The 12,341-nt window shown below is 39.3% G+C and overlaps 1 protein-coding gene across 7 annotated transcripts in view; it reads right to left on the reverse strand.

Annotated features, from left to right (window-relative positions):
* Positions 1-12,341, reverse strand: part of rgs3a (regulator of G protein signaling 3a) — a 155,635-nt gene that overhangs the window by 134,906 nt on the left and 8,388 nt on the right. For 2 of the 7 annotated variants that reach the window (XM_044173704.1, XM_044173703.1), the window contains exons 3-6: positions 3,982-4,032; positions 1,833-1,891; positions 1,632-1,726; positions 1,183-1,251 (exon numbers count right to left, since the gene is read on the reverse strand). The exons of 1 other annotated variant lie outside the window; for it this stretch is intronic. In XM_044173704.1, coding sequence (XP_044029639.1) covers positions 1,183-1,251; positions 1,632-1,726; positions 1,833-1,891; positions 3,982-4,032 — 274 coding nt within the window. Of the gene's footprint in view, positions 1-1,182; positions 1,252-1,631; positions 1,727-1,832; positions 1,892-2,255; positions 2,281-3,981; positions 4,033-6,472; positions 6,674-12,341 lie in introns of all 7 variants that reach the window. 4 more of the 7 variants (XM_044173707.1, XM_044173706.1, XM_044173708.1 and 1 more) reach the window with 4 other exon arrangements.

Genomic DNA, 12,341 nt, shown 5'->3' on the forward strand with positions numbered 1-12,341 from the left:
TGAAGGTCTTTTCTTCAAGCAACTCCACAACAAAGCTGTCGATGGAGTTGGTCAGCTCACTGCTGTTCTGAGGTGACAGACTGCTAGTGCTGAACAGATGCTGCCCTGGTTTATTGTAGAACACTACAATATTGTCCTTGCTTGACAGAGCGTCTGGAGAATCCATGGTTATGTGTGAAATGGCTCTGTGTGGATTTGAAGTATGTGAACAAAGCCTGCTAAATAAAACTATATGCACAATGAAAATGGGAGCATGTAAGAGTCTACCGCTTTCATCTTGTAGTTAATGTAAACCTTGCTAGAAGAAGGGCAGACTGCCTACGGCTTTTAACAAATCAAGTTGGGCAGGCTACACTTGGAATCTTATCAGCATAATAAAGGGATCAAATTAATATTCAAACAAACAGGCATATATCATATTTAGCAAACAGACTATTGCTTTATCAAATGTGTATTACGATTGGAAACATTTGATCTAGCTGGTTTTCCCCAATTAATACCAGTGGACATTTGGTGTGAATGAGGCTTAATTGCTTACCAAAGATGAGTAAATCGCTCTTAATCTGTGTCCCAGAAACTGTCCCAAAAAGGTCTTTATCTTTATAATCATTCCATGATCTAAACTCACCCACTCATGTAAGCCTGTCCCTCATGCTGTATGGGGTATTTTGTTTGTTCATTTAAAGAAAATAAAGGGGATCAGAGTGTTCTACGTACATGGCAAAGAGCCTTAAACCATATAAAAACATGTTAAAAGTAGTGTTCTTCAGTATTTCTAGCACAAAGCAATGCTTTTCATCTGTCCGCTCAATACAACATAGCACAAGAAATTTGTGACTCATTCTACCATATGTCCTCCATCCCCAGCAATGACCCTGTTTCAGCTTAAGTCTTGCGAGGCAGGGAGGCGAGACTAACACATTCACTCTGCCAGATTCAGAAACAGCCATACAAAGAAACACACACACACAAAGACAAACACACAGAAGCATGCAGCAGCAGCAATTATAACATTTTATTTTACTTCCCTAGTAGGAAGCTTTGTTCCTGTGGTGCGCTCAATAGCGTTTTACGGCTTCTTGAAAATAAATATTTTAAATATGAGTTTAAATGAAAAAGAAACCTCACAAAACTTTTCTTCGTTATCTCACCAACAATATCATCAACATTCCCTACAGGTACCTTGTTGTGGAGTCAAAGTTCCACATTGTGAAGAGCAGTCTCTTATGAAGGTCCCCCTCATTGACAACACTGAAAGCAACGGAAAGAAAATAAGTCAACTGGTCTCAAATTTTAGTATATTTGTGACTAACTAACTAGATAAATTGTTCTCACTGAAACTTTGCACAAACATTTGTCTCAAAAGCTGTGTATGTATAATGCAAAGGTGGACATGCTTTTATTTACATATTCGTCACATCGAGTTATCTTTTCTGCACGTCAGGTGAAATTGGTGAATTTGGGAGGATACATAAAATCTGAGTTAAGCACAACTCCCTTACACTAAAGACTCAACTGAGTCTTAAAGTACACCAAATTATTATAATTATTATTATTTATTTTATTTTTTTTAAATGGTGTGTCACACTTCTGGGAAATTCAACAGTTGTAGAAATTGACTGAATGCTTACAAGTAAAAAGTTTGTAAGAAGATGGGGCTCCTACAGTGAGGAACCATCCAAGTCTTCTGTCTGTCTTCAGGATTACTGTCTGGGAACATGCCAACCTGAGGAGGACAGCAAAACACATGTACAGACAATATAGTCTCCACCATTGTCACAGTTCCCACAAGGGCTTTTTTTTTCTAAATCATTCTGTACAGTGGTACATACCTTAACATAAGAGTCACATGGCCCATGGCACTCTTCCACCATGCCCCTAGCCTCCAAAACTGCGAACACATACAAACAGAACTGAATAAATTATGACTTTGTAGTCTCATTAATTATGTATATGCACAACTCATTTTCAGGTGCAGGGTAAAAATGTCACCAGTAACACTGGACCAACACATGCTGTGCTCCACCGTAAAGCTTAGTGTGACTCAGAGCCAATACAACATTTCTAAATGAACACACTGTTGCTGCTAAAACGCGATCAAGTTCGCTCATGTAGACCATGTGTACATGTGTTATGAGTCCAGCGAGTACAAAATATAGACACATATTTGGCATATGCAGTGGGCAAGCTGCTTTAGTTGGAAAAAAAATACGCTGCCATGTTTCATACAGCTTGCCTGATTCCCATTAGCTCACCCATATTTTGGTTTCTTGTTGAAGTCTGTGGAGGAAGAATAAGAGGATGTCTGACTGCTGAAATAACATGCTGTGAAAATGATTTGCAAGAAGCCATTAAGTATTTCCAATGACTGAGAACCAAAAAGGGAAATCTGCATACTTTATAGAAACAGCTGCTCAAGTTCTGTGAGTAAGTCAACATTTGATGCACTTTTTCTCAGCAAGGCTATTTTATTGTGGGTATTTTATCCTGTGCAAAAGCACAGCATCAAATGAGATTCCATCCTACTAGTGTTTGCTTCAGGAAAATAAGAATACATGACAGGGCATGAACATTGAGAGAGGAGGCTATATCAAGTCCAACGTTTTGGTCACCAGACCTTTCTCAGGATATTACAAGATAAGACACAAGACCAAAATGACAACAGATAAAATCATTATAGCTGCCTGCTCATCTTGGTTATTTGTGGTTTCTTCATGGCTCAAACTGCTAGTTATTAGTGATGCAGAAATATAGTCTCAACATTTACACTTTTTAAATTAGATTGCTAATTATGCTACAGAACCATTGGGATCATGGTGTGAGATGACAGAACATGTAGGAACAGCTGAAAGTATAGAGAACAGGTTAGGTTGTTAAATTAGAAACTGGACAAACAGACTTGCAAACTGGGCTCTGTGTTATAGTATAGTCACACAGTACAGTCTATGATTCTGTGAGAAATACAAAGAATGTGCATCTTTGTGGTGAGAATTTCTCCCAAATTGTTTTGGAAACTAAAACGCTGCATTTTTATGCTTTGTGTGTGTGTGATGTTATATTATGCAAGTTTATTTTCAGCAAAGTCATAATTTAGGGAATCAAACACCAATCTGTAGGGTAGCTTTTGACTCTAGCTGATTGCCATTTCTGATGACCTAAGAACCTTCTTCAATAACACCTGATGACAAATGTCAAATGTCAGTAACTACATGCAATATACAAAGCTTCCAGTACACTTTGACTGCAAGTCTATGAGCAAGCATTATTTTCCATGGAGACAAAACATGGATGAAACAAAAAGTTTGGTTGTTGGTTTTACATACTTTATTTATATGAGCAAACAGCAGCCACTTGACCTGAAATAAATGTACTATTTCCCAGTGTATTTACCATACTTTTGTTGTTAGAGGTGTGTTGATCAAACTCTACAGTAATTTTTGAGGACATACTGTATATAGTGATGGTGTTGTACCGAGTTGCATTATCTTGAGAGGTGTTTTTAATATTCTGTTTCCCTCATGTATGAATTATAGTGGAAGAAATTGCATATTTAGATATTTCATCAAATGTGTCCTGCAACAGACAGAACAAATACTGAGAAAAACATTTAGTTTGGCATCTGATGAGTAAATGGCCATTCATTCAGAGAAATGACAGGGGCACAAAAGACACTGAGAGGGGAGATGGAGAATCGCAAACAAAAGTAGGAGGGTGCATGGCTTTGGTTGCTAGGAGACCAAAAAAAACACAAAACACTTTTGTTGAATTAATGTACCCAGCTACCTTCCCACCTACCTACGCCTTTTCACATTAATGGTCGCCTGTCGTGGTTTGACAGGTGATCTGCACTGTGCCATTCAGTATTTTACTTCATATGTTGCACATCATATGTGCTATACAAATAAAGTACTGTATAGTGTTATTAAAATGAAGTGTTTCTCCACAGCAGTGTCTGTATGAATAGCCTTTAATAGGACTCACCGCTAACAACAAGTACTTCATGCTCTTGGATAATTGACAGCTTCAGCTGACCTATTGAAAATGAGAGAAGGAAAGTTATGATGGAGTGACAGGTATCATTGTTGAACGTAATGGTTTATTAAGGAATGATTCCACATTTTCGGAAATACACTTATTTGCTTTCTTGCAGAGATCGATACCATTACGTTAAATATGAAGCTACAGCCAGGAGACGATTAGATTAGCTTAGCTTAGCACAACGTGTGTGCTGGACTACTTCATGGCCGCAGTGACTGCCTGGAGTCTCTGCTGGTTGCCTGGCAACCTTACGGTGACAGTGTCGTTGCGCCTGGACAAGAAATAGTTCAGCAAATAACACCTGTGAAACCAGCCAGGCTAGCTGTTTCCCCCTGCTTCCAGTCTTTATGCTAAGCTAAGCTAACCCTCTCCTGGCTGTTCATATTTGACAGAGTGGTATCAGTCTCTTCATCCAACTCTTAACAAGAAAGCAAATAATCCCAAAATGTCAAACTATTCCTTTATCACATTTGATAACAGAATAGTTTAGTAAAATCAGCTTTCAGATTATCATGACCACATTTCATTTCCCTTTCAAAAATCAAAACAATAAAATGCCATCTCTAGCAGCCAGTAGAAGAGTGTGTGTGTGTGTGTGTGTGTGTGTGTGTGTGTGTGTGTGTGTGTGTGTGTGTGTGTGTGTGTGTGTGTGTGTGGTGTGTGTCCATCATCTGTCACTTTTTCTCTCCCTCACTCATTCTGTCCGCCAGTTCCTCTCTTTCTCTCCTCTCCTGTAAGTCTCCTACTTCTAACAGCTCTAGGAGACTTGTTGGCCATGTTGACATGACCACTGCTAACATTGGCTTTGTGCTATTCTAAATTAATCCTGCTTATAAGAGCACAGTCTAAAGCTAAAATGTGGGAGCCTCGTTGTGTGATAACGCTGCTGGCACTTCAGAGCTTGGGTACAAGGGATGTTTGTCGTTCCCACACTGAACTTGGCATGGTTTTGTGCTTCTGGCCACGGTAGAAGAACAGTGGAAACACTATTTGAAATATCTTCCTGGTACGTCTGAACATGAAGGTAGTTATGAAGCAGTCTCAAAAATACCAAAAACAATCTGTATCACACTGCAAGAATAAGATAAACCAAATGGATAATGGTAAATGTAGACTGACACAAAAGTTTCAGGACAGCTATAAAGACAACACAAGTGAATACTGACTACTTAAGTCCAAGGCTATAGGAAAATAACACACAATTCTACAGTGATAAACATACAGTGTGGTGCATTTTGTACAGAAGATAGATCAGTAAAAGCAGATCTGATCATTTGTAATCTATGTAAATAAACACCTTGAGGTGGTAGACTAAATTGTTATATAGATTAGAGTTATTGCTTTTTCTGGTTTAGCATTTTGGAAATAGCTGTTCATTTTCACAAAGATCAATTTTGCTTCCCAGCACCAATAGAGTAACATGTAGTAAAGTACAGTAAGAGGCTATACCTTTCAAAAGAAAAATCTGAGCATTAAAAACAACAGCAATCCTACTTCTTGTCCTGCACTGCTGGGAAATTCATCTTGTTTAAGTGGACACAACATGCTTACAAAGTTGTTTAAATGGGTAAAAGGCATTCATGTTTGTAGTAAACAGGCAGCAGGAGCAGGAGTTGTAATGATCCTATAATGGGATTTTCCTTCATTCTTAAAACACTGCAGGTGATACCATGGAACATAGAACATGCAGTCAGCACATTGCTACAATAGATAGAATACGTTTGCCTTATTTGTAAAATCAGCTCACACAAAGAAAGAAAAACATTATTACAGCGGGGTAAATATCAGTCATTTGGGGTGTTAATGATGGAAGATAAACATGCAAAGGTTTTCCAAGACGAGGGAGGAAGGAGAGAAGAATAATGAGGTACAAAGGACAGAGAGAGCTTTCTTTTTAGAAAGCAGATGGCCTGTAAGAGGGGAACACCAACATTGTGGAGGCAGAGTTTACAGTCTGTGAGAGTAGGAGTGAATTAATAGGGCATGGCAGACGAGACAGCACTATGGGTCAATACATGCACAAATGAAAAACACACCCACGATACATGAACACACATGCAAATACCCTCCAGCAATACCCTTACCCAAGACTCTTAGTCTTGTTAAATAATAATAACAAATAACTCACTCACTTGTCTTACTTAAAGAAATACCTCAGAGACTGTTTCCTGATGAAATTACAGAAACTCTTTAATGCTCTAAAATTCTCTACCTCTGAATAAATTTAAAGTTTTATGCGTGACTACCCAATCTACTCTAATCAGAGACATTTCCATCAAGAACTTCAGCTGCCGCAAGAAAAATGATCAAATGTTCTTAGAGTTCAACAAATCCTGATGACTGATGAATTTGCCCTCTGAGGCAAATGTGTGATTTGTAATTTGGGCTATAGCTATATTAATCTATTAAATATCTTAATCACATGTACACTTACCCATCCCTCATCCACTGCTTTGTCTCTTCAGAAATGCACTGAATGCACCCTCGGGTGGCAGAGATGCCATCCTCAGCCACGGAGCTGATGTGCATGGCAGAATTTAGGGCAGGGGAGAATTTAAAATGCCAGGCTTGTCCGGGTGAAGGAAAGTCAAGGGGAAACAAGCCTTCAGAGTTAGGGAGATGCCAACCTTACAACCTTTACAGAGAGAAAAGACGAGAGTCTAGAATTAGACCTTTTATAGTGGCAATAAAAAATCACCTCAACAATGAAAGTATTCAGCACTTTGGAGAGGCAGAGCATCCACTAAAAGACAGAAAACTAGACAAGAAAAAATAAAAAGGAAGAAAGAAAATATTTATTACTCTGACTACAAAGGACAAAGAGACTCAATTTTCTACTGTTTGCATTTAACATAGAGTCATAGTGCTATAAAGACCCAGACATTCACAAAGCTCCAAACACCGTTCATGTACATGGAAATTAAAAGATAACTATCCTTATGTAGCATTTATTATTTGCGCCATTTCCTCTTATACTATAAAAACACAGTCACCGGCCCCCACTATCAATTTACAAACATAACTGATCTCCTGACAAAGCTGTGGATTCTTGTTGGCAGTCTTGCACTAAAGTATAAATGGCACTAATTTTTCATATCTTAAAAACACCACAGACATCTCATGTTTTATTGATGCTGTGAATTAATAAAGCAGAAAAATCAACAACTCAAACTTCAACATCAAGTAGTGTCATACTTCTTTCATTTCCTTTCCTTCGTGTTATTTGTATCTAGCTATTTCGCAGCATGAACTGTGTTGAACAGGTGAGTCATATTTATGTCGTTCCTTCTATGTATGCATGAGCAATTTTCCTCTTCTATTTAGTTTTGGATCTTGTTTCTCTAAGAAGTCTGTTTACTTAATGACTTAATTTCATTGACAGACATTAAATCCTGTCTCACCTAACAAAATTCCAACTACACCTTTTATAAATTACTGGCTGGCAAAATACTGTAAGGGCTATTTCATTAGTAAGATATGGAGAAAGATGTTGAAGGAAGGAAGCCTAAAGACTAAAAAGCCTTAAGACTAAAAAAAGATGCAAGACACTAACATTGATATTGACAGCTTAATCAGGCCACAAAGTGTTTTATGCAAACTTTACACACACAAAAGCACACAGACCAGCGCAGACAAAAACCACATTCAAACATACATATATGACAACATACTATATGTTGTGGCTCCCTTTGCACTGCCAAAGGGAAATCAAAAATGTCATCCAGCAGTATGTCAGCTATCAAGGATGATCAGTTATTGGTTTTCCACATAAAAAATAGCAGCATCCATTTTGCCACATTCTGTCAGACAACAAAATGTTTGAAATGTCCTTCTTTGTCATTACAGCAGTGGCACTGTCATTGATGCTGTCACTCAAGACGATGCTACTGCACACTGCCATGTACCTCTGAGGCTTTAGTCCTGATTTAATGCTGATAACAACCGAGGGCCATAACTAGAGAAGAGGACACCCAGGTCAGGTCCTCTTCTTTCTGAAGGTGCCCTTGCATTTTTTTTTCCCCACTTGAAGACACAATCAATTCAGGAATGAAATGCTAAATATTTTCTCAAAAGTACAGAATGTAACCCCAAAATACATCTTCAATTAAACTGCCTAAAAAAACTGGAGAAAAGGCCGTGCTCTATCTGGTGAGAAGGTTATGTAGTGTATCTGTGTGTGCGTGTGTGTGCGCCGGTGTGTGCGTGTCTCTTCGTTATCCTGTACCTCCCACTCCTTCTCTGCTTTAATAGGCTTTGCTGCTTATTTGTCACATTTACATTTGAAAACCTATCCCCCACCGGCACCCAATGAGGCCAAGCCAGGGGACACTGTTGGTCTTTATGTGACAGTTAAAGTAGCAATTACCAACAGAAAGGAGCAAGAAAAGAGACTGGAGTTAATCCGTGTTCTGTAACATTTTCTGTGAGAACGGAAGGGTTTAGAAAAGTTGGGAAACTGCTGTGTATGATTCAAAGTTTTCATCTGGGGCGAGCGCCAAATCATCCTATTTGATCCAAGGGGGAACAAAGAGCAGATTTGATGAAAGCCACACAAGGTGTCCTCTCGTTTCCTCGTTGAATTTCTTTTAACAGGCTTGTTATATAACTTCCCAAAACACATCTTCTTCCTGTTAGCTGCCAAAACCAGTGAGAAAGAGCTCTAATCTAAGGAGTAGATCAAGTTTATTGCGTGCATTGAATTCATAGAGGGAGACACCTATATGTCAGATGCCAATGTGCCTTGACAGACAGAACAGTAGAGCATTATTTGATGGCTTCAAAGAGAAAGGTCTCGGAGAATTCAGTCTCTGGAAGACTGCACATTTCATATTTCGAAAAGGCCTTGGCCTGCGTTTAATATTTAATCATCTTGAAATGCGCTGTGCACTTTAATCATGACGACAAGGAACTTCCATCAATTACACGCAATCATTGGCAGGCTTATCCATTCTGAGGAGGGGAAGAGAGATATATGCTCCATGCACAGGGGAAAATATTGAATGAAAAATACAAATAAGGGGGAAACAAAAGACACTAAACACTGACACAATATATTTTCTTGGGAAAATAAAGTAACTGGAAGGTTAATTGAGGGTTAGTCAACAAGCAGAATAGTTTGAGAACTTGTAAATATGAGAATGGGGAATTTGTAGAAAATTAAAGTGGTAAGACAGAGACATAAGTTACCTAATGCCAACGAAGAAGAGAGGTACTGATAATGAAAAAACAGCCCCCGAAATCCATCTCTGACAAATAATATACATGTAAAAAAGCACAAACTTCTACCATGGAGACTAACAAACCCTTAATTTGAAAATTGAAGTGTCCATTTGTTTGTTTGTTGTTACTCAACGAAACATGCAAACTTGCCATTCAGCATTTTCTTCCTTGCTCCCATTAAATTGGACTAGCATTACATAACATAAAATTGCCTCTTAAGTCTGGAGCTCTTAAACAGAGAACAAGTTTTGGGACCCACAATATGTTTGATACTTTATAGAAGCATCTCTCGTCTTCATTGCAAATTTGAGAGCTGGTTTGCTAATTTCTGACAATCACTATCATTCCTCATAGATACTGACTAGAAAGAAGAGGGGGAATAAAGTAGAGTGATCACTTAAATTAGGTTGATCTATAATTCCCTTTATAAAGTCCCTTTAAAGGTTTAAAGTTTATCTTTTTATCTTAAGTCTGTCTGACCCTCTTTATTTTGTCAGTGTTTCTCTATTCTTCAATGTCTTTTCTCTCATTCCTCTCTTCTCTCCCCTTCCACCCTTCATCTATAACGTTTCTCTGCCTCTAGTCTGAATCAGGCATTGCCTCAAACCCCAGTCAGTGGTGCAGTAATCAACTCTACAGTGCAAGTGTGACTGTCAAACAAAAAGGTAGCAAAAGACACAAAAGCTGAACAAAGACGAAACTTAGCTCAAACCACTCCAGTCAGTAGTTACACATCAAAACCTGTCAAGTCACTTTAAATTTCCTAGCAGCAGACCGGGCTATTTTCTGTTACTATTAGGCATCAAAAAAAAAACATTTGTGTCCTAGTTAGATTCTGTGAACTGTTTGTGTGATTAGGGGATTAGTTTAGCTACAGAAGAGTTCCTGTTTGAAGGGTCTGAAGCGAGAATATAATGCCTATAGAAGTGGATGTGTGAACATACCCCTATATAAAGAATGGAATTTATGTTAATTTCATTAAATAATTATCCGGTCTATGGGCATTAGAGGACTGTGTTGGGATTCACGCAAATCTCGCAGGAGTGGGTGGTAATGGTCAGAAATCCAGTGGGAGCGGGATTAAGAAAACAGGGCAGGGCGGGCAGGGCTCTAATTAGCATGATGAAGTTTTCTGTATGGATTGTGATTTCTGGATGTCTCCTGATGGTCTTTTTGGACCAGACTGAGTTTGCCAGAGCAGTTCAACTGCCGGAAGTTGGTGAAGGGTGATCAGATGGTAACCCGTTGGTTTGTTGTGTCACCAAGTGTGGTGAGCCGACTGTGGAGATGTTACCAGGAGACTGGGCAGTACAGCAGGAGACAAGGTCAAGGTTGTCTGCGTATGACAACACCTAGATAAGACAGTTATCTTGTCAACTTGTCTCATCAAAATCGCATCGCAAAAGTACAGCTTGATCCTTGGAAATTGACTTCCACCATGCTACCGGAGTTCACTTATCCAACCAGACTGTTAGGAATCGACTCCATGACGATGGTATGAGAGCCAGATGACCGGTCACAGGCTCCACACATCTCGGGTCTCCATGACCTTCCTTGAGGATGAAGGTATCTCTGCAATGGACTAGCCAGCGAAGTCTCCTGACCTAAACACCATCAAGCATGTCTGGGACATGCTATCCAGGCGTATGAGATGCAGACAACATCCGCCAGATAATGCTCAGAGTATTACCAATGTCTTAGTTGAAGAACGGCAGGACATTCCCCAAAATGACATCGTTTGGATCATCAGGAGTATGCCACGTCATTGCCAGGAGTGTGTGAACGCTAGAGGGAGCCACACAAGTTGTTAGAGAACATTTGTGGCGAATAAATGTCATTTTGCTTACAAATGACTTGGTGTTAAGCATGTGTTTTTTCAATCTGTTTTTGGTGCATGTTTTTGTATGAGTGTACCTTAAGAGTCAAATTATGTTAATGTTTCATTATTTCTTGGATACTGTCTCAAATTAAACAAATACAACCATACACTATTATTATTATGTTATTTTGGCCATACCATTTTGGTAATAAAAAATATTGTTCAAATTATATCTGTTCCTTTCATTTTTTGAGTATTGTATAAAATGATCAGTGAAGGAAATAAAGAAAACACTGCAGTCAGATATTCTAAAACACATGAACAATTGACAACACTATACACCATATCATGGAAAGAACTGCAGGTTCATTTGTAGAAGGGAAAACTATAGTGTAGATAGGTCAGTTTCAGGTGAAACAGATACTCACGTAGACTCCTTCCTGAGGGCAGGGCTTATGTAACACAGAGTAGCTTAAATTTCTGAGTTCCCGTTCCATTTTTTCACAATTGAGAATGACTTCCGGATGGGAGCCGAAACATCTTGATTCTGAAAACAGTGTCCAGATGACTACGACTGAAACCTTTTCTACGATAGAACACTCCTGGACGAATGAGGGACTACACCGTCTTAAAGTGTAGATAAGCTACACATGCCCGAGGGGAAGTGAAAACATCAGGTCCTGAACAGGTTGGTGGCTGTGGTTCACTCTTTCCCTGAGGGTGACCACAGACACACTCTACCAAACAACAGAAGCTTTCCGGAAGAAGTCAAGCTCATGGCTGTTTGACCCAGATCTGAAAGGGCACACTATCAGAATGAACTCAGTGACTCCCCAAGTGGGAAGATCATGCATAACATAATGCCACATATCACTAATCAAAGTATTAACTTCATTGTTCTAGATGGAATGCCAGATGTCACGCTTGTCAAAATGGACCACGCACAGACAGACGCCACAAATCATTCAGAATTGTGAGCTTGTGATCTCTCATTTTGACTACAGAGGAGACTGCAGAGGTTAGGCATATGACTGGTGCCGATATGAGGGAAGAAGAGTGTCCAAGCACACACTCTGAACTCGCCCCCCCTGCACCGCACCCCTGTAATACCTTATCCATATTAATTTGTGTGGACAGGTAAATACTGGATAATGGATGAGGCTTTAGTCTTACAGTAAACAGTGCAGGTGCACCCTCCTCCAGTCTGGCTAACACCCTCCATAAATGATTCAGGTGTCACCAAATAAGGAGGGGCAGGCTCATT

The sequence above is a fragment of the Siniperca chuatsi genome, linkage group LG18 (genome assembly GCF_020085105.1).
Source record: "Siniperca chuatsi isolate FFG_IHB_CAS linkage group LG18, ASM2008510v1, whole genome shotgun sequence".
In the NCBI taxonomy this organism is placed as follows: Eukaryota; Metazoa; Chordata; class Actinopteri; order Centrarchiformes; family Sinipercidae; genus Siniperca; species Siniperca chuatsi.